At 48.5% G+C, this 21,825-nt stretch overlaps 1 protein-coding gene across 1 annotated transcript; it reads left to right on the plus strand.

Moving 5' to 3' along the window:
* Positions 1 to 859: 859 nt before the first annotated feature.
* On the plus strand, positions 860 to 15,110 carry PIPOX (pipecolic acid oxidase). Its single transcript, XM_011940830.1, has 8 exons — positions 860 to 1,386; positions 2,854 to 3,002; positions 11,225 to 11,438; positions 11,716 to 11,898; positions 12,847 to 12,993; positions 13,363 to 13,521; positions 14,113 to 14,188; positions 14,478 to 15,110. The coding sequence occupies exons 1-8, from the start codon at positions 1,273 to 1,275 to the stop codon at positions 14,606 to 14,608; spliced, it is 1,173 nt and encodes a 390-aa protein (XP_011796220.1). The 5' UTR covers positions 860 to 1,272; the 3' UTR covers positions 14,609 to 15,110.
* Positions 15,111 to 21,825: the final 6,715 nt, after the last annotated feature.

Consider the following 21,825-nt stretch of genomic DNA (forward strand, 5'->3'; position numbering starts at 1 on the left):
AGGACAAGGTGGGAGGATTGTATGAGTCCAGGAGTTCGAGACCAGCCTGAGAAACATAGTGAACTCTCGTCTCTACAAAAAATACACAAAATTAGTTGAGCATGGTGGCGTGCGTTTGTAGTTTCAGCTACTTGGGAGGCTGAGGTAGGAGGACCCCTTGAGACCAGGAAGTGGAGGCTACAGTGAGCCGAGATCGTGCCACTACACTCCAGCCTGCGTGACAGTGAGATCCCAGAGATCCTGTCTCAAAAACCAAAAAACCAAAAACAAAAACCCGCAGAAACTCCTAGGGCTATCAGGAGTAAGTGAGATAATGCATGCAGAGGCAGACTTACCATGAAGCAAATGAAACTTCAGCCATGGCAGTCTTTAATTAAACAGTTTCTTCTACATCCGGGCATCTAATTTTGTATTCATAATTCTCCTTTTTCCTTTTTCTCAAAGAGGACCCTCAAACTGTATGAGAATCAGGCCCTACCCATCCTGGCTCTGTCCTGAATGCCAGTATCAGTACTTACTAAGCATACTGCCTGGTACAGAGAGACGTTCAACATGGGGCCCCTCCAGGCACTGGGCTGGCCTGGTCCCCTCTCTGTGGCTGAGGAGAGGGCTTCTCCTCTCACTCTGTCCTTTCTGTCTTTTCAGGATCATTTCTTCTTCTCCTTTCTTCAAAATGAAAGTAAAACATGCTGGGAATAATTTCATAATCACAAAACTGCCCTCCCAATTGGCCCCTGCCTCTACCGCCTGACCTCACCACCCACCAGGGAGGTGGGTCTTATTCTGGGCATCATGCCAAGTTCTTAGCTGGGCCCTCTAGAATCTCTAAAGGAAATCAGGCTGAAGAGGGGAAAACCAGCGGGGGGAGGCAGCATTCCCAGTGCCCAGTATGGTCTAGGAGGCATTGAAATTCCAGGGCCGAAGTCCTGAGACAAAGATCATAATGAGACAGGAAGGTGGCAAAGGAAGGAGCCCATTTGCATGACAATAATTGAGCCAAGAATAGAAAGCCACAGGGATGCAAGGGTGAGGCTGGCAGCTGAGCTGGGCTAAACCTCACAAATCAGACTACCCAGCTCTGCTCCACAGGGGAAGGGAGGCTGAGCCCTGGGCCAGGCTTGGCAGGGAAGGAAGGGGGCGGACACGGCCCCAGGGCATTGTGGGAACACTGGCCAGGCTGGACTTTGCCTTCCTCCTCATCCTTCAGCTGGGAGCCTGTCTTTGCTTGCCTTTGCCTTTGAGGCTCTGTGGCTGTGGGGCTGAGTGGGCATCATGGCAGCTCAGAAAGATCTCTGGGACGCCATTGTGATTGGGGCTGGGATCCAGGGCTGCTTCACCGCATACCACCTGGCCAAACACAGGAAGAGAGTCCTCCTGCTGGAGCAGGTACTGTGTCCCTTCTGCACCCCCGGCTGTTAGGACTGTCCTAGCCTCCTCCCCTGCAGAGGGGTTTTCAGAGCCAGCAGGCTACGGGGCAAGGCCAAAGGGCCTGAATCATCAAAAATTCTGTGTAATTTGTATCTTAGCTGCCTAGTGTGTTTCATGACAATTCAAAGAAGTTTCACATCCCTCACACCCACACTGGGTTTCTAGGCACATTTCCTCTTTCCACTGCTTCCCAGTTCCTGCCCTCGACCAAGCATCCCAGGCCCTGTTCTCTTCCTTCTCACTGCTCTGTCCCTTCTGCGCCCACATGGTTGATCACCCCCCAAGAAAAATAATTGGTTCTTCTCTGGGTAACCTAAAGTAAAGATAATTTTGCCTAGAGGCAAAGGTTGATTTATCCACCTAAGAGGTAGGATTATGTCCTGCATATTCCTGGCCTCTCACCCCAGAACCCAGCAGAAGCTTCTGTAAGTGAGACTGAGGTCTTATTTTCCCTGCTATGCAGTGCAGTCTGCAGTGACCACTGCATATGTTGGTGGGCCCTGTGTGTCTGCGGGGTTCTTTGAGGACAGGGCCACCCAGCTATCATCAAAGCTTTCCACTGCAGTGGGCTCTCCCTTTCCATTCTGCCTGCAGTTACCCAGGCTGGCTATGGTTTGCTCTTCTTGGTAATGAGCCAGAGTATTTAGAAACCTTCTTCATTTCTCTATCAGTTTTCTCAGAGCCCAAGGGATTCCTGGTTCATCCTCTCAGGAAACTCATTGTTGCTGAATCCTGAGGTGGTTCTCTTACCCTGAGTGATCTGTAGCCACAGAGAAAGAAAGTCAGCATCAGTTTCCTTGTTCATAAAATGAAGGGGCTAGACTAGTTGAACTGGAAGATTTTTTCTAATTTGTCTTCTTTATGAATCTAAGTGAAGTGAGATTGCAGCAGGATGGTTGAAGACTAGCTAACAAAGGAACGTCTGGATGTGAACAATGTTAGCGAAAAGGAAGCCCAAGTTAGTGCTATTGAAGAACTTCTATCTTGATTGCCAAGTCAGTAACTTGGTCATAAACAGAGAATTTGGAAAGATTGTATGGATTTTTTTTTTTTTTTTTTGAGACAGGATCTCACTCTATTGCCCAGGCTGGAGTGCAGTAGTACTATCATAGTTCACTGCAGCCTCAAACTCCTGGGCTCAAGCAGTCCTCCTACCTCAGTCTCCCAAGTAGCTGGGACTACAAGTGCCACCACACCTGATAGTTTTTAAATTTTTGAGGAGGCTGGGTCTTGCTATATTGCCTAAGCTGGTCTTGCTTTCCTGGCTCAAATTATCTTCCTGTGTATAATCCTTCCCCAGATTGTGTGGAAATATTTGAAGGATAAATGGATCCTGGTTGACAGCACATGCAGAGATGGCTCCTAACGGGGGATGCAGTGCGAGGGGTAATGGCTTCCATCATCTCTCTTGTTTTCCACTTCCAGTTCTTTCTACCACACTCCCGAGGAAGCTCCCATGGACAAAGCCGGATAATCCGAAAGGCATACCTGGAAGACTTTTACACCCAGATGATGCATGAGTGTTATCAGATATGGGCCCAGTTGGAGCACGAGGCTGGAACCCAATTGTACAGGTGGGCTGTGGGAGGAATTCCTTCAATCATAGGGCTCTGCACCTGCAGGTGCTTTTAGTGTGTGACGTGGCAGTGCCATGGAACATTTGGAATGCAACAAGAGGGACACAAGGCCTCAGGAAGTACCAGATGCATGGAAAAGTTCTGCTGTCATGGTGGTCACCCCACAGGTCCAACTGACTCTGGTCAGGCTCTGCATTGCAGGACTGGGTTCAGACCATGTGTCCAAGGCTAGTAGAAGCGGTAATGGAAAGCCTGCTGGCAAGGCACCGTGTGGCAGATGCCCAGAGTGGGGCAAGAGTCTGCTGGAAAGTGTATTTTCAACTCTGTGGAGGCCTCTGCAACTCTTTTAGGGCAGGGGTTGAGATAGAAGAGGAGGCTGCTTTCAGGATTCTTTTTTTTTTTTAATTATTGATGGAGTCTCGCTTTGTTGTCAGGCTGGAGTGCAGTGGCACCATCTCGGCTCACTGCAACCTCCACCTCCCGGGTTCAAGCGATTCTTCTGCTTCAGCCTCCCAGGTAGCTGGGACTACAGGTGTGTGCCACCACGCCCAGCTAATTTTTGTATTTCTAGTACAGACCGGGTTTCACTATGTTGGCCAGGCTGGTCTCGATCTCTTGACCTCATTATTCACCCGCCTCGGCCTCCCAAAGTGCTGGGATTACAGATGTGAGCCACCGCGCCCGGCCCGGGATTCTTCATAGTCCAACCAATATCCTAACTTTTCCTGAGGGGTCCTCACCCCCTGTAGCAACCCTATAAACCCATTTTGTTCTCTCTGAGCACCTTTTCCTGTAGGAACAAAATGGGGACGTTCCCCAGGCTGGATTGCTTGCCAGGGAGTGAGCCTGCACCTCTTTCTCTGCTGCCTTCATGGCTCTCTCCAACCCTCGACCTTTCAAATACTCATGGGAAAGAAAGCCAATAATCTGTGATGCAATGGGACCTTTAACCATCCCGCCTCCCTCCCACCTCCTCTGTGACTCTTAACTGAACTTCCTACAAACCCTGGCTCTACCCTATAGGGTGGTGGTTATTTTAATGGCCAGGAACCAAGAGGTTAGTGTTCTGTTGCAAAAATACCATTAACTTAAGAAAGAAGTGAAATCCATTATGCAAATCAGCCGGGGCAGCTAATTACAGATTTATTCAGAGGCAGCTAATGCACCCAGCACCCAAATAAAGGAGCATGTCTTGCTGGGGGGTGGCCTGGCAGAGGGACCCTTCTCTGTCAGTTGTCTGTGAATACTGCTGAGTATCTTTTGCTAAGAGACTCGCCCTGGGCCTTGGAGGGCACACTTCTTCCCAGCACACAATGAGACAACTAAGACTTGTTAGAGTGTCTGGAATCTTTCCGAGGGAGTTGATTCTGGAGGGAGACAGGCTTAGGTTTGACTTTGTGCTCTATTTCTCACCAGATATGTGATCTTGGAAAAGTTTCTTGACTTCTCTGTGCCTCACTTTTTCTCATAGGGCTCTGAGAGAGTTAAATGAGACTTTTGTGAAATACTTGGCCCAACGTCTAGCACCTTTCAATAAGGGGCAGTCCCTTCCATCCATTCTGGGTCAGCTGCATCCTGTTCCATTGAGCGACAGGGGGAGGAAAAGCAGGAGGAGACAGATGGGTGCAACAACCACAGATACCAAGGGGAGTGGCAGCAGGAAAGAGGGAGAGGGATCCTTGGGAAGGAGACTCTCAGAAGTGCACAATCCTCCTCTTTGCCAGGAGGACAGGAATTTGGAAGGACTTTGGAACCAGACCTGGCTCTAAATCTCAGCTCTGACACACTCAGCTGTGTGGTTTGGAACAAGCTGTTGAACCTCTGTTGAGACTCAACTTTTTTTTTTTTTTTGAGACAGCGTCTTGCTCTGTCACCCGGGCTGGAGTGCAGTGGCACCATCTCTGCTCACTGCAAGCTCCACCTCCCGGGTTCACACCATTTTTGTGCCTCACCCTCCCGAGTAGCTGGGACTACAGGCATGCACCACCATGCCCAGCTAAGTTTTATATTTAGTAGAGACGGGTTTCACCGTTTTAGCCAGGATGATCTAGATCTCCTGACCTCGTGATCTGCCCACCTCAGCCCAAAGTGCTGGGATTACAGGCGTGAGCCACTGCGCCCAGCCAGGGACTCAGTTTTTTCATCTGTGGAGTAGGGATACTAATACCTATGTCATGGTGCTGGTGTGAGGATAAGTAAGTAATGGGTTTAGAACAGCACCTGGAAACCTATCTTCCTCCTCCTCCTCACCATATATGTAGTGTTTACAATAAGAAACTAGGCTGGGTGCAGTGGCTGGCGCCTGTAATTCCAGCACTTTGGGAGGCTGAGGCAGGTGGATTACCTGAAGTCAGGAGTTAAAAACCAGCCTGGCCAACATGGTGAAACCCTGCCTCTACTGAAAATACAAAAATTAGCTGGGCATGGTGGTGGACACCTGTAATCCCAGCTATTAGGGAGGCTGATGAGGCAGAAGAATTGCTTGAACCTGGGAGGCAGAGGTTGCAGAGAGCCGAGATCATGCCACTGCACCGCACTCCAGCCTGGGTAACAAAATGAGACTTTGTCTCCAAAAAAAAAAAAAAAAGAAAGAAAGAAAGAAAAGAAAAGAAAAGAGAAAAACTAAGAGTTGCTCTAAGGACCTGACACCTATAACTCATTCCATTCTGCCCACAATCTTATGAGAGGGTTGCTGCCAGGTAGTCAGGGTCTTATTCCATTAGTGCAAATCACAAAATTACTATACTCTTAAGTCTAGAATAGAGGTTGGCCAGCTTTATCTGTAAATAGCCACCTAGTAAGTATCTTAGCCTTTGCAGGCCATGTGGTCTCTGTTACAATTATTCAACTCTGCCATTGCAGCATGAAAGCAAGATGTAAATAAATGAGCCTGGATGTATCCTAATAAAACTTTATTTATAGATGCTGAAATTTGAACTTCATGTAATTTTCATGTATCACTCAACATTATTCTTCTTTGGATTAAAAAACATCAACAATTTAAAAATTTTAAAACCGTCTTGGATCATGGACCAGACAAAAACAGGCAGAAGGCCAAATTTGGCCCCTGAGTGGTGGCTTGCTGGCCCTGGGTCTGGAAGATACCTCAAACTGGTTAACTTGTCCATTTCTGTCTCCAAATAAGTTCATGCCTAAATCATCCCAGGTCAAAAGACTGCTACTATGCATTTAAAGACAGGGAAATATCACAGCCCTTCTTAAAAGACCATTCCGATGTCTCATTGCCCCAGTTATGAAAAATGAAAAGTTATGTGAGTATGCTTTGAAAACCTCTAGAGTGCTAAAGTATTCTTACTATTGTTGTTATTATTCTAAGTCCTTTCTTATGGCCAGCCTAATGTACTCAGGCACACTAATTTATTTGGTTCTTTACTTAGCAGGGACAGAGCAGATACTTCCTATTCTCAGAATGGTATCTGAATACAGCTCTACTACCTTTGGGCTAAAAGCCATTCTAATTCCTTTAGCTTTTACTGATTCTTATTTTCTAAATGATTCATCATCTGTGTGGTTCTTACTTCTCCCCAGGTTCTTCTAGAAGAACCAGCACAATACCATAATACTACTGATAGATATGAGCATACTTAATGCTATTTGATGATGATTAAAAAAAAACAAAAAACCTTTAGGAGTTGGCAGTTCAGGTGGTTGTCCAGTGCTTTTCATTCTGTTCAGCTGCTTCCTGTGACAGCGGCATACTAAACATGGGTGGGTTTGGGATATTTGCATATATTCTGGGAACAGACAATGACACATGTGTCAGATCACAAGGTCTGAATCTTTTGTGATGTGCACAGCCAGGATGCTGATTCCAACAGCAAAATCCAGCTCCCTGGCCCATCTCTTTCTTGCCCTGCCTTCTCCCTTTGAGTCCTGCTATCTAGCTCCTGACCCGGGCTGCCCCTGCTTAGCTGACAATATCAGACAAGATCACAGCCGTAGGCAGTACAGCTGCTGGCAGAACCTGGTGGCCCCCTCTGCAGCTGCTGCTTCTTGTGTCTGCGAAGTGTCTGGCTTGTCAGCCACATCCCCTCCCTGGAGCAGTCTTTGTTAACCAATTCCACCTCGGCCCACTGAGCGGAAGATGAAACGCTGAGAGCTCCTCCAAAACCAACAAAGACAGCAGCCATTACCAAGTCCCCATTCGAATCCCTTCCCCAAGATGACTCAGAGCTGACTTGCTTGGCATTTTTCACCCAGAGAGGGGAGAGCTGGAGCTTGGGATGGAAGATGGCAGGTACAGGGAGAGCTGTTTCCCCACCTAATTCCTGCCCACTCCATCCTGCACCCTGTCCTGCTACAGTAACTGGTGGAAATCCCTGATCACCAACTCCCTACATCATATCTGACGCATTAGTCGGGCCATAGAGGAGTCAACAAGGCCCTTGGGAGGAGTCTTCAATTACCTCTTCCTAGTGCTGGATCAAGCTAGAGTCGGGAGGAAGGAATAGTTCATACCAAATGCTCTTCACTCAGCTGATGGGCATTCTGGGAGCTGGGAGCTGCACTCTTTTCTAGGGTTCCCTGGCAACTCATGTGATGGCTTTCAGTCCTTCTTTGTAGTTAGTCCTGACCATTCATTTCCCAGTCATTTTTTATCCTGCGGATGCCCTTGTCTCTTCTCAACCTTCTCCTTTCGAAACTTGTAACCCAGGTCTAAGCAGAAAAAAGAAGACGGGGAAGTCACGAACATAGGGGTGAGAAATTGATGCAGAATGAGCAGTCTATTTGTTGGGATCTAGAAAAAGCCATTAAGAAAATAAGCACTTAAATAATTTTCAATCTGCCCATGGAAGCCATCTATCTTCATACTGGGGGGAAAAGGCCCATTCTCCAATCTCGGTTTTGATTGACTGGTTTCCAATTCTCTAAGCGTTTCCCATAGGAGCCTCTCACCTATCTCCCATAATGACAGGCCTTTGCATTTCCAGGCAGTGTTTTACATTTATTTCTGATTTGCTCATAATGGTCAAAAATCTCTCTCCAATCCAAGGCATTTCTCCAGCAGCGCACGGTTTCCCTCAGGCCAAATAGCTTAGCTGTGATCCACGGAAAATGAGAATTTCCCAAACACATCTTCGGACTAGGGGAGGGTCCGGCATCACACATTCAGATGGAAAATTTCCCACTGTTAGATCAATATCTGAGCTAAGAAATAAATGCCACAGGGCCAGAGAGCTGGAGCAAAATGATTACAATCGGCACAATTACATTCACCGGCAGAATCAGCTCACTGATTACTCCCAGGGATGGGGAGCTCCCGCTTCATCCACCACAGGACGGCTTGGGAATTACAACATCACTCAGCATTTCATATTTCGACAGATTTGCCCGTTGTCTTGGCATGAGTTCATTTTTCCCATACAGTACATTCCTGTAAAAGGAGTCATTTCAAGGAAAGAAGGAAGGAAGGAAGAAGGAAAGGAGGAAGAAACAATGGAAAAAGGGAAAGGAAATCTCAGAGTATATGAGCAGCCAAAGCTGCTATATTGCAGGCAGAGGTTAGAATATGCTGCTCTGGAATTTTCAGGTCAGGGATTTCACATTACATCTGCTTAGGTGTGGTTTAAGCCAGGTCTCTCCCAGAATCCCTCCCAGCCAGCACCCCATTGGGTAAAAAGGGCTCAAGGAAATACACCTGAGTGACTTCATACTTATTTGTTGACTAAGAAGTTTACTAGGGCCGGGCACAGTGGCTCATGCTTATAATCCTAGCACTTTGGGAGATCAAGACAGGAGGATCACTTGAGGCCGGGAGTTTGATACAGGCCTGGACAACATACCATGTGACTCTTGTGTCTACAAAACACAAAAAATTAGCCAAGTGTGGTGGCTCATGCCTGTAGTCCCAGATATTTGGGAGGCCAAGGCAGGAGGATTGCTTGAGGCCAGGAGTTTGAGATAGGCCTCTGCAACACAGCGAGACTCCTATTTCTACACACTCGCAGAATTAGCCAAGTGTGGTGGCATGTGCCTGTAGTCCTGGATACTTGGAGGGCTGAGGCAGGAGGAGCTCGCTCGTGGCTGCAGTGAGCTGTGAACGTGCCACTGCACTCCAGCCTGGGTGATAGAGACCCCATCTCCATTAAAAAAAAAAAAAAAAAAAAAAAAGTTTTGTTAGGTGCGGTGGCCCCTGCCTGCAATCTCAGCACTTTGTGAGGCTGAGGCAGGCAGATCATGAGATCAGGAATTCGAGACCGGCCTGGCCAACAAGGTGAAACCCTGTCTCTACTAAAAAAATCCAAAAATGAGCCTGGTGTGGTGGTGCGTGCCTGTAATCCCAGCTACTCCGGAGGGTGAGGCAGGAGAATTGCTTAAACCCGGGGCGGAGGTTGCAGTGAGCTGAGATCGCACCACTGCACTCCATCCTGGGTGACAGAGCAAGACTCAGTCTTGGGGGGAAAAAAAAAAGTTTACTAGGCAAGTGTTCATTACCTCTGAACCAATCTGAAGTCCTTTTGGGGGCCACAGAAAAAAGACAGTCTGCTAAGAGCAGGGATTTCCACTGCATCTTTCCTCTGTTGAGTTTTGAAGAGGCAGAGCTCTCGTTGCTATCTCGTTGGTGGTGGATGCTGGGTAGGCGGGGGCCATGGCAAATGGATTGGGCATGCTGTGCGGCTCTGTGTACTGACACCCGCCCCAGGGCCCACGGTGTCCCTACCCCCTCCCAATCTTCTCTTTAATCCCCCCAACCAGATAATGTGGGATTTGGAAGCATGTAATATCCATGAGACTCCATTATAGGCTATTACGAGCTTTATACGCACTACCTGGGGGAAGTACCAGGCCGCTGCTGGGCAGTGCAGTAGCTGCAATGGGGAAGGACCACACACACGGTCCCAAAGGCCAGAGTGACTCTTCCATTGTTTCTATCTGTTTCCCCCCAAACGGAGCTCTGGTCTCTTGTGACAGAGAGGCAGGAAGCATGAAAGAGAAACAGCTCTCACTCCCTTAGGGAGTAAAAGCATAGAGGGAGGTACAGGGAGAAACAAAATCACAGTCACCGAATGTATTGCTGGAGCCCTAGGAGGCCATCTACCAGTGTTTCTGCATGAGAACGCCATTCGAATTTGGGGTGGAATCTTCTCGAGCATTGCAGGTGTAGCATCCCTGGCCCCTGCCCACTAAATGTGAGAGGCAGCCCCAGGCATTGTACCAACTACAAAAATGGGTCATGCCATTTTCAGTTGTCCCTGGGTGGGTGGGTAAACGGGGGGTACCACCCTGGTGAGGAACCATCAGTAGTTCAACAGGCACGTTATGGAGGAGGAATCTAGGCCCAGAGAGGTGAGTGACCTGATCAAGGTCACGGCCAAGGTGAAGCCAGGACTAGAGACAGAGCCAGGTCTCTCAGTTTAGGACCCTTTCCACAAAACAGGCAGCCTCTAAGGAACTGAGAGACAGAGACAGACACACAGGAAGGGACAAACATATATGACAAGAAAGAGAAGGAGGAAAGCGGGGAGGGCAGGAGAGAATACAGAACAGAGAGATCAAAATAGTGAATGGGGTCAGGGGACAGGAGGAAGAGGAAGAAATATCATCAAACTGAATGAACTTCCACTACTTCCAAGCCATGGGACATGAAGGAGGACTTAGGATCTCTGCCCTCAAGGACAGGATGGTTCCTGAGAAGGGGCATAGAGGACAAGAAAACCAGTGACAGCCAAGGGCCAACTTGGGAATGGGCTGCAAATCAGCATGAGAATACTGGGATTCTGCTGACTGAATCTAGATGACTTCACCTCTTCTCTGAACATGAGGCCATGGCTCCTCCCAGTGCCTACACCTGGACCTGAGATCCCTCCTGAAGGAGAGCAAATGGTCCAGGGCTTTGCTTTGTTTTGCTTTGTTTTGAGATGGGGCTTGCTCTCTCATCCAGGCTGGAGTGCAATGGTGCGATCATGGCTCACTGCAGCCCTGACCTCCCTGGCTAAAGTGATCCTCTCACCTCAGCCTCCCAAATAGCTGGGATCACAGATATGTGACACCACGTTTGGCTACTTTTAAAAACATTTTTTACTTTTTGCAGAGACAGAGTCTCGTGATATTGCCCAGGCTGCTAGTGAACTAATTCGTGGCCTCAAGTGATCCTCCTGCCTCAGCCTCCTGAAGTGCGGGGATTTACAGGCGCAAGTCACCACATCAGGCCAGGATTTTGAAACATACCTTCACCTAGGTGACTTATTTTTTAACAGGCAGACTGGATTACTGCTGCTGGGAATGAAGGAGAATCAAGAATTAAAGACAATCCAGGCCAATCTGTCTAGGCAGAGGGTGGAACACCAGTGTCTTTCATCTGAGGAACTGAAGCAACGTTTCCCAAATATTCGGTTGAGCAGGGGAGAAGTGGGGCTCTTGGACAATTCCGGAGGAGTTCTCTATGCATACAAGGCCCTCAGAGCCCTGCAGGTAATGTCGTACAGCACTGGGGCAATGTAGGTACGCCCTGCTCTGGGCATCCTGGGTCCCAACCAGCCAGCCCAAGACCCCCTCTGGATGAGGTCTTTGCCCTGCTGGCTTAGTCTTGACTTTTTGGGCAGGGCAGTGATATATATGCAGCTGGCCTTGTCAATACAGGACAGGTCTAGATTCTGCACTCTTTTCTGCCCTAGGTGAAAGGCTTTCTGTCCACCAGGGTGAACCACATACAGAACTAATTCACCTTTTCCTGCTCCTGCCCTTTCAGGATGCAGTTCGACAGCTAGGAGGCATAGTGCATGATGGAGAGAAGGTGGTGGAGATAAACCCAGGGCTACTGGTCAAGGTGAAAACCACCTCCAGGAGCTACCAAGCTAAGAGCTTGGTCATCACGGCAGGTCCTTGGACCAACCAGCTCCTCCGTCCCCTGGGCATTGAGCTGCCTCTCCAGGTAAGAGGAGCTGGAAGCCTGAGAGTTGGTGCTCAAGAGAAGCCTTGGAACCTGATGGAGTCAAATTTGCATCCTGGATCTGCCTCTTGCTAGTGGGCAACTTTGGGCAAATTCGTTCACCTCACTGAGCCTCAATTTTATCACCTGTAATATTAGGGGATGACAGCTACCTCATAGGACTATTGGAGAATTAAATTATTAGGCTGGTGCAAAAGTAATTGCAGTTTTACCATCCAAAGTCACGGCAAAAACCACAATTACTTTTGCACCAACCTAATATACGTTGTATATAAAGCCTTTAAGAGGCCGGATGTGGTGGCTGACACTTGTAGTCCCAACACTCTGGGAGACCGAAGCAGGAGAATTTCTTGAGCCCAGGAGTTCAAGACCAGCCTGGGCAATACGGTGAGAACCTGTCTCTACAAAAACAAAAAAACTTAGCCAGGTGTAGTGGCATGTGCTTGTAGTCCCAGCTACTTGGGAGACTGAGGCAGGAGCATGGCCTGAGCCTGGGAGGTTGAGGCTGCAGTGAGTTGTGATTCTACCACTGCACTCCAGTTTGGGTGACAAAGCAAGACCCTGTCTCAAAAAAATAAAATAAAATAAAATAAAAATAAAGCCCTTAGGACATAACCTGGCTTGTAGTAAGCACTCAATAAACCTGAGGTCTTATTAGTTCCCAGAAAGAGACAGAAATAGGGCAGGGGGCTGGGTGTAGTTATGGGAGAAAACTAAGAATGGGAGAAGAGACAGAGGCTCAGAGATCTTTGTGCATTGTAACACATGTAACAGGTAAACAACATGAGAAGTGGGAGAGACAAACATGGATGAGTTCAACTGGGTGTCCAGGCTTGTGTTAAAGGGCCACAGGGGCCCAGAGAAAGTGCTCTCATTGCTGTACAGTTCCATGGCTTTTCTTTATCTCCCACTTCCTCTCCCTGCCTCAAGACCCTGAGGATCAACGTGTGTTACTGGCGAGAGAGGGTTCCTGGGAGCTATGGCGTGTCCCAGGCCTTTCCATGCTTCCTGTGGCTGGGCTTGTATCCCCACCACCTCTACGGACTGCCTGCAGGAGAGTACCCAGGGCTGATGAAGGTGAGCGGAAAGACCGAGAAAAGGCAGGTAGATGCCAGTGCAGAGGGGGAAGCAGCTCTAACTTTCCCCTCCAAAGACGCCCTTGGGTCTCAGGGGCAGCAGCAGGAGCCTGCTTCACTCTTGGCGATTTGCAAGGAAAGACCCTCAGCTGCCCTGAGGTCCAGCAAAAGGAGCCCTTCCTTTGCAAACATAGGGTGGTTGCAGGGACCAAGAGCTAAGCAGCCTCAGGTGACAGCCCGCAGCACTTGCCAGGAGTGGGGAAGGATGGAATGATGGATGGGGCCCTCCTGTGTACACGCCTGCCCTTTGGCTGTGGCTGTGCGCGGAAGGCCAGCCCTCACCACTCCTGCCACTCTGATTGGGAGCCAGGTCAGCTATCACCACGGCAACCATGCAGACCCTGAGGAGCGGGACTGCCCCACAGCACGCGCAGACATCCGAGACGTCCAGATCGTGAGCAGCTTTGTCAGAGATCACTTGCCTGACCTGAAGCCCGAGCCTGCTGTCATGGAGAGCTGCATGTACACGGTAAGGGGTCTGGGCAGCCTTGCTGGGCCCCCTCACCATTCTACAGAAGGGAAGAAGGAGACAGAACTTGCACTGGCCAGGCCCGATTGTTTGACCCCTGCCATAGTGTTTGACTTTAAACAAACGAGCTCATTTTTGTGGGTAGGTTCACCTCTACCAGAGAGGGGCCTGTTAGAAATTATTCCTATTCTTCTTCATTAGGAAACTAGGCTATGCCTGGCAGTCGGTCCTTCACTCTGATTCCCAGAAGAGCTCTAAAAGATTTTTTGGCAAGCTCCTCCAGTTGAGCAGGCCTTAGGGACAAAGAGAAGAGACGGATGTCACCAGGACCTGAGGCATCTTGGCTAAAGTTAGTTTACAAAGATTAACTGAACACCTACTGTGTTCATAGCTCTGTGCGAGAAGAAAGGCAGATGGACAAATGAGAAAGACCGGCACGCCCAGAAGGGCACGGGCATGCGGAAAGCATCCCTGCGCCTCATGCCATCCTTTCTGGAAAGAAATCCAGCCCAGCCCCTTCCAGTTAGAGCCTGCAGTTCTTCCTCTTCCCTCGAGCCTCAAAGAACACAAGGTGTGATTGTTTCTTTCTAGAATACCCCTGATGAGCACTTCATTCTCGATCGCCACCCAAAGTATAACAACATTGTCATTGGTGCTGGATTCTCCGGTGAGCCTGAGCTGGGGGGAATGGGATGCCTTAAAGCTGACCTAACTCAGTGCCAGGAGAAATGGTATTTTCCACACTCTTAGCTGCCCAGATAGGTGCTGAAGCCTGGACATTGTAGGTATAAGGAGGCTGGGCAGTCAGAAAAGGGGTATTCATGGTGGGAGGCCACTTCTGGCTTTGGGATGTGACCAGGAGGATAGTCAGCCCTGTCTGGGTAAGTAGGGGATGTCCAGAGAGCTCAGCCTCTCTGTCTGTGAAGTTGCCTGAGAGTCTGTTCTTCCCTTCCTAGGGCATGGATTCAAGCTGGCCCCTGTGGTGGGGAAGATCCTGTATGAATTAAGCATGAAATTAACACCATCTTATGACTTGGCACCTTTTCGCATCAGCCGTTTCCCAAGCCTGGGCAAAGCCCACCTTTGACCTCTGGCCAGAAGCCTCCCTTCCGTGCACAGGAGCCGATTTCACAGATGGAGAAGATGTCTCAGATGAAGGGAGTATCCCTGAGATGTCATCCTTTTTCTTCTGCCTTGCTTGAATCCCGCATAAACACAAGATGATTGAGTCTACCTTCTTTCCTTGGCCAGCTCCCCTTTGCTTCTGCCTCGCTTGAATCCCCCGTAAACACCAGGCAATTGAGTCCACCTTCTTTCCTTGGTCACCTCCCCATTCACAACTACTTTCTTGCTCCCAGAAGGCTGATCAGATATTCTACAATCACAGAGTAGCAAGGACCTTTGAGATGGATATATCAGGAAGTAGAGGGCACAAGAACTGGCTCTGGAGACCAAAGCAGTTGTTAAAAATTCTCTTTGCTGGGGGCGAGGTGTGGTGGCTCACACCTGTAATCCCAGCACTTTGGGGGGCCGAGACAGGCAGATCACCTGAGGCCAGGAGTTCAAGACCAGCTTGGCCAACATGGTGAAACCCTGCCTCTACTAAAAATACCAAATTAGCCAGGTGTGGTGGCGCATGCCTGTAATCCCAGCTCATTTAAACAAATGACCTCATTTCTGTGGGCAGGTTCACCTCTACCAGAGGTGACTTGGGAGACTGAGGCAGGAGAATCACTTGAACCCGGGAGGCGGAGATTGCAGTGAGCCAAGATTGTGCCACTGCACTCCAGCCTGGGCAACAAGAGTGAGACTCTGTATCAAAAAAATAAAAATAAAAATAAAAAAATAAATAAATATCTTCGCTGGGATATTTGAAGAGCTTGGGATGGATTTTTGACTAAATCTCTCCCGAGGAGGGTGAACAAGATGATCTGAGAGATCACTACTGCTGTTGGAGTTCCTTTTCCTAAAGCTAAGGCCGGCCTCTGTCACAAATGCCCATAAAATCTGGCTCATCTTCGATGAACAATAAATATTTGTTGAACAAATAAATAAATAACTGCCCTGCATTAAGTCTGTAGTGGGCTTTCTTTTCTGTGTGACCTCATTTCTTCCAGGCTCTAATTGTCTAAATTAGCACCACAGAATCCATTAACCCAGGAACCCTTGGAGTCTTTATCCCCTCAATGCGCTGCATCCCCTTTCTCTGGATTCTTTATCTCCTCCTCACCCCCTCTCTGGTTGTGTGAAGATGCTTAGCTCCCCAGTCTCTCATTAAGGTGTATTGTCAGGTCCTTATGAAGATGGAGCTGTTATACCAGAAAGAAAGAGAGAGACACACACTCACTTAGAACCCCTGTTCAATGTTTGAATGTTAAATGTGCCATTTTATTATCATTAGGATTGCTCCCACTTAATGAAACAGCATTAGCACCGAGTCGGCTGGCCTCCTTGCACTAATTGCTTTGGAAGGGAACAGGCTTATAACCATCCCGGGGTGGGTGGAGGGGTGAGGGGTGGAAACAGGGACTTGAGCAAGCCTGGATGCACTCAGATGAAACCCACCTGGAGGATCTCCAGATCGGGCCAGTTCCACCCCAGAACAGGAGTTAAAATGCTCTAGAGAGAAAAACTGGGACTGGGTAGGCAGGATGTGTTAGGGGGAATCACAGAGTGGGGAGGAGCAGGCAATGAGAATGACAGTACAAATAGCCCCAAAGGAAACACAGAGGAAATGGCTCTTCAACTGCCTGAGTCCTTAAGGTCCTAGGCACGTGTTTTAGCACTGATTCTCCAGTGTGTTATAAAAAGTAACCAAGGCCGTGGCTCACGCCTGTCATCCCAACACTTTGGGAGGCTGAGAGGGGCGGATCACCTGAGGTCAGCAGTTTGAGACCAGCCTGGCCAATGTGGCGAAACCCCGTCTCTACTAAAAATAAAAAAATTAGTTGGGCATGGTGGCGGGCGCCTGTAGTCCCAGCTACTCAGGAGGCTGAGGAAGGAGAATAACTTGAACCCAGGAGACAGAGGATGCAGTGAGCCGAGACAGCGCCACTGCACTCTAGCCTAGGTGACAGAGTGAGACTCAGTCTTAAAAAAAAAAAAAAAATGCCAGCCAAGCCTGTCAACCCCACGCCAAATCTGCTTTTTGTGTGATCTCAGATGGTTCCCTGAACCTCAGCCTCTGTAAAATGGGGGTATTATATCTGTAAATGGGCATAATAATGCTGACCAGCTCCACAGGGGTGTGTGAGGATCAAATAAGATCATTCATTCATGCATTTGTTCAAAACACAAATATTGAGTGAGCCTCTATTATGTGCCAGGCACTATGTAGGCACCATAGATGCATCAGTGAATAAAAAAGATAAAAATCCCTGTTCTAAAACAGCATGGTTGTTCCTCAAAAAATTAAAAATAGAATTACCATATGATCCAGCAATTACACTTCTGGTATATGCCCAAAAGAACAGAAAACAGGATCTCAAAGAGTTATTTATACACCCCTGTTCAGAGCAGCATTATTCACGGTGACCAAGAGGTAGAAACAACTGAGGCGTCCACGGATGGATGAATGGATAAACAATATGTGGTATGTACATATAATGTAATGTTATTCAGCCTTAGAAATAAAGGGAATTCTGGCTGGGCACAGTGGCTCACACCTGTAATCCCAGAACTTTGGGAGGCCGAGGGCAGGTGGATCACTTGAGTCCAGGAGTTGGAGACCAGATTGGCCCTCATGGCGAAACCCTGTCTCTACTAAAAATACAAAAATTAGGCAGGGTGCAGTGGCTCACGCCTGTAATCCCAGCACTTTGGGAGGCCGAGTCAGGTGGAGCAGGAGGTCAAGAGGTCGAGACCATCCTGGCCAACATGGTGAAACCCTGTCTCTACTAAAAGTACAAAAATTAGCCAGGTGTGGTGGCACACACCTGTAGTCCCAGCTACTCAGGAGGCTGAGGCAGGATAATTGCTTGAACCCAGGAGGCAGAGGTTGCAGTGAACCAAGATTGTGCCACTGCACTCCAGCCTGGCAACAGAGCGAGGAAAAAAAAATAAGCCAGGTGTGGTGTCACAAGCCTGTAATTCCAGCTACTCGGGAGGCTGAGGCATGAGACTCAATTGAACCTGGGAGGTGGAGGTTGCAGTGAGCCAAGCGGCAGAGCAAGATCCTGTCTAAAATAAATAAATAAATAAATAAAGGGAATTCAGATACATGCTACCATATGGATTAAACTTGAGGACATTATGCTAAGTGAAATAAGCCAGTCACAAAAAGACAAGTAGTATTATTTCACTTCATACATATGAGGTATCTAGAGTAGTCAGAGTCATTGAGACAGAAAGTAAATAGCGGTTGCCAGGATCTGGGAGGAGGAGGAAATGGGGATTTTTTTAATAGGTACAGATTTTCAGTTTTGCACGATGAAAGGAGTTCTGTAGATTGGTTGCACAACAATGTGAATGTACTTAATGCCACTTAGCTATACACTTAAAAGTGGTTAAGATGGTCAATTTCGTTATGTGTTTTCAACCACAATTTTTTTTAAATCTCATTTTTTTTTTTTTTTTTTTTTTGAGACACAGTCTCACTCTGTTGCCCAGGCTGGAGTGCAGTGGTGCAACCTCAGCTCGCTGCAACCTCCAACTCCTGGGTTCAAGTGATTCTCCTGTCTCAGCCTTCTGAGTAGCTGGGATTACAGGCATGTGCCACCACGCCTGGCTAATTTTTCTGTGTGTGTGTGTTTTTTTTTTTTTTTTTTTTTTTAGTAGAGATGGGGTTTCGCTATGTTGACCAGGCTGGTCTTGAACTCCTGGCCTCAAGTGATCCACTCGCCTTGGCCTCCCAAAGTGTTGAGATTATAGGCGTGAGCCACTGCACCTAGCCTAAAAAAAATCTCATTCTTACAAAGCTTACAGTCCAGTGAGAAGGAGACACATAGGCAATTCATGTAAGTAATTATAAATTAGAAGGTGATAAATGCTTTGGGGACAAAACAGAGGCAGGTTATGAGGAGGTGACAGGGAATGCTGGGGGAGGGTCTGACCTTTCAGGTGGGTGGTCAGAGGAGAACTCACAGAGGAGGGCCTTCGAGCAGACTTGAAGGAGAAGGAGTGAGCCATGCAGGCCTTTGGACACACGTGAAAGAATGTGATGAGTTGTAAAGCAAGATTCTGTGTTATTACTGGTGGGGCCAGACAAGTGAGACACAGAGAAGGACCAGAAAAAGACCCCCCCAGCTCCCAAGCCGAGAAAGTTGGGAAGTTAAGATGCTCGGAATGCCCCCTGTCACCCCACAGCTGCCCGCAGTTCCCTCTGGCTTCTCTCAGTGCCACCCCCTCCCCCAGCCAGCTGCAGCTCCCCTTCCAAAATATCCAGCCTTATTCAGCTTGTTGGTGGCAGCTAAAGGAGGGACCAGTGTCTCCCGGAGGCTGAGAAAGGACGAGTGGGGGCTGCTCCCAAGTCCTGCCTCAGCTGGCGGAGGCCTCTCCAGAGGAGCCCAGGAAAGAGTGAGAGGAGGCAGGGGGGTGAGTGAGGGAGGATGGGCGTCGGGGGATGGATGGGGCCAGCGAAGAAGGGAGAGAGACAAGAAGCTGGGAAAGTAGAGACTGGCAATGTGCAGACCACGAGGCAGGCCAGGACCCTCAGGAATGCCACGCACCCCTAAGACCAAAGGAAATGGGCCCAGAGTGCCCAAGTGGGAGGAAACCAGCAATTCTTAGGTGGGGTGGGGTGGGATAGTAGAGGAGATGTTGGGAACAGTCTCTGGGCCTAGAGGAAAGCAAAAGTCATTGTAGAAGGAGTCCCAGGACAACCTGAGGGTTTCAGTTATATCAAAGGATTTTCCAAAGCAGACAAACCAGTATTCTTTCTCTGCTTCCCTTCCGCCTGAGCGTGGCCAGACATCCCCTTTCAGACACGCCGTACAGATCTTCAAGATGGAAGAAAATCAAAATCAATCAGGCAGGCAAGAAGAGACCTCTGGAAGGGCAGCTGGGGTCTGCACAGGCTGCAGGGGAGAGATAAGGGCAACGAAGAGAAAGAGGCTGGCCTGGTTGGCAAGCAGACTGAGGAAAGCAGAGGCAGGCTGAAAATAGATTGGGGGCGGGAGGAAAGAAAGCCAGGCCAGGAAAGAAGGGAGAGCAGAGGCAATCGATGCCTTCATGACTCTGACCCAATTTTTCATATCAGCCTCGCCAAAAGATGAGGAGATGGTGGGGAAATCGGGAAAGACTGGCAAAGAGGGAGGAGAGTCAGGGCAAAGTAATTTGAGTTCTAAGACCCAGGTGATCCTGAAGTACCAGGCAGGGATCGTGGTGGGGAGGGGAGGAGGTATATACTATCCTCAGTACCAGTTTAGATCCCAGCAGAGTTTGGCATCCCAGAATGGGTTTTAGAGCTTAAGGAATGTGAGTGTACCCAGGAAGGTGAGTCAACTATCTAGAGAGGTCAGAGGCGGCAACATGGCTGAGTCAGTCTGGAGACAGTTGGCTGCAAAGTAACTCCATGCCTGCATTTTCTTCTCAGAAGAGTGATGGAAAGAGAATTTGGTTTTTTAAGTGGTGGGCTTTTAGTGCAGCAAGAGGGATTAAAGTTACACTTCAGGAAATCCATCCCATTAGGTAGATTTGTGAGATACTAAAACATGTAGATAAGCACATTTATATTCTTTCCTTGGAAATCTTTTTTTAAAAATGAGAAGCTCCACTATTTGGGCCTGTAGAGGCTCATCTGAAGGCCAGGGCCTCCCCTCAAAACTTCTGGACGACTGCTGGCTAGAAAGGGGGGTCTAAGATTTTTATTACCCTGGGAGTAGGGTCTGAAATAAATATCTGGCCCTAAGGCAGGGATAATGCAGGCACCGGGATTAGGGAGAATGGGGGAGGACCAAGGTGGGCTGGATCTGTCAGCCCTGGAGGAGCCGCAGAGACAAGGGGTGGGATTCTAACAGGCAGGGCCCATGATATTTACATAACTTTGAATAATGAATAAGCCCAGCTCTGGGGTTCCTAGTTAGCATTGCTCATCTGCATCTTTATTAAGCTTTATAAATGATTCAGCTCCTACCCCTTCCCCCAGCCCCTGCCCAGCCTGCCCCCAAGCATCGGGGTAGTTGATTGCTCATTATTTTAGACTAGATTTGTTTCACCAACATTCAGTGATGCATGGAGTGGGGGTGGCATGGGAGAGAGGAACAAGTTCAAAAGGCAAGTGGAGTGAAGGGGTTGAGGGCTGGAGAACGTAAACAGCAGCCGTGGGAAGGCAGGCTCACAGCTTGCCAGCAAAGGCACAGAGCTAGGGATGTGGGCATCACTCTCCAAAATGCTCCTGGGGCCAACATCTTCAGGAGAGAAAAGTTTCTTAGATTCCCCGAAATGTGCCAGGTTCGAGTCCCACTCGAATCCCTGGGTTCCCTTACATCTGCTGCCAAGACCACCAGCAGGCCCTATGCTCAGCTCCAGCATGGCACTGAGGCGTTGGAGCAGCCAAGTGAGTACAGCCCCCAGGGAAGTTCTCACTTTTTCCTGAGACAGGAATTTTGCGATTTTCAGGCAAAAAGAAAAAAAAAAAATCTGCTACACTTGCAAGGCAGGAACAAGCACCAGGTCTATTAGGGGAGAAAGAAATAGGAACAGGTGCACATGGTATGAGTATCTGTAGGGAAAGGGAATGCTGTGTTCACAGAGAGTTAGCACCCACCTTGAAAGAGGAACCTGGAGAAGATGGGCAGCCCTCACCTGATCTGAGCAGGTCTGGGAGCTGCCTGATCAGCTGGTCAGAAACGGGGAGAAGTATTTAACGGCACAAACATGGAGGAGTTGGCGGCAAGCTGGTAGGGGGAAAGGCAGAGCATTTCTCAACCCTGGCTGCACATTATAACCACCTGGGGAGCTTTAAAAAGATGATGCTTGGGACCCACCCAAGACCAATTAAATCAGAGTCGCCGCGGGAGAAGGCCCTAGGCACCATATTTTTTAAAAAGCTCTTCACTTTTATTTGGATCCTAAACAGACTAATTTTAAAATATATATTATATATTTTACATATATATATATATATTTCATTAGTTCTCTCCCTCTAGAGAGCATTAATACAGACTTGGTGCCAGGAGTGGGGTCTGTCAAGATATTTCTTCTAAGGTGAAGGATAAGTTGCCACATTTGGCCCCTCCTACAATCAGGAAAGAAGCACAATGCCTAGTGGACCTATTTGGATTTTGGAGGCAACACATTCCTCATTTGGGTGTATTTCTCTGGCCCATGTATCAAGTGACCCAAAAGGCTGCCAGTTTTGAGTGG

The sequence above is a fragment of the Colobus angolensis genome, unplaced genomic scaffold (genome assembly GCF_000951035.1).
Source record: "Colobus angolensis palliatus isolate OR3802 unplaced genomic scaffold, Cang.pa_1.0 Scaffold193, whole genome shotgun sequence".
NCBI classification, from domain to species: domain Eukaryota; kingdom Metazoa; phylum Chordata; class Mammalia; order Primates; family Cercopithecidae; genus Colobus; species Colobus angolensis.

Excerpts from the sequence above, each read along its gene's own strand:
- PIPOX (XM_011940830.1), top strand. The coding sequence starts at position 1,273 with ATGGCAGCTCAGAAAGATCTCTGGGACGCCATTGTGATTGGGGCTGGG. Across the intron at positions 1,387-2,853 it reads GAGTCCTCCTGCTGGAGCAG|TTCTTTCTACCACACTCCCG; the intron begins GTACTGTGTCCC and ends TTCCACTTCCAG. Across the intron at positions 11,439-11,715 it reads AGGCCCTCAGAGCCCTGCAG|GATGCAGTTCGACAGCTAGG; the intron begins GTAATGTCGTAC and ends CTGCCCTTTCAG.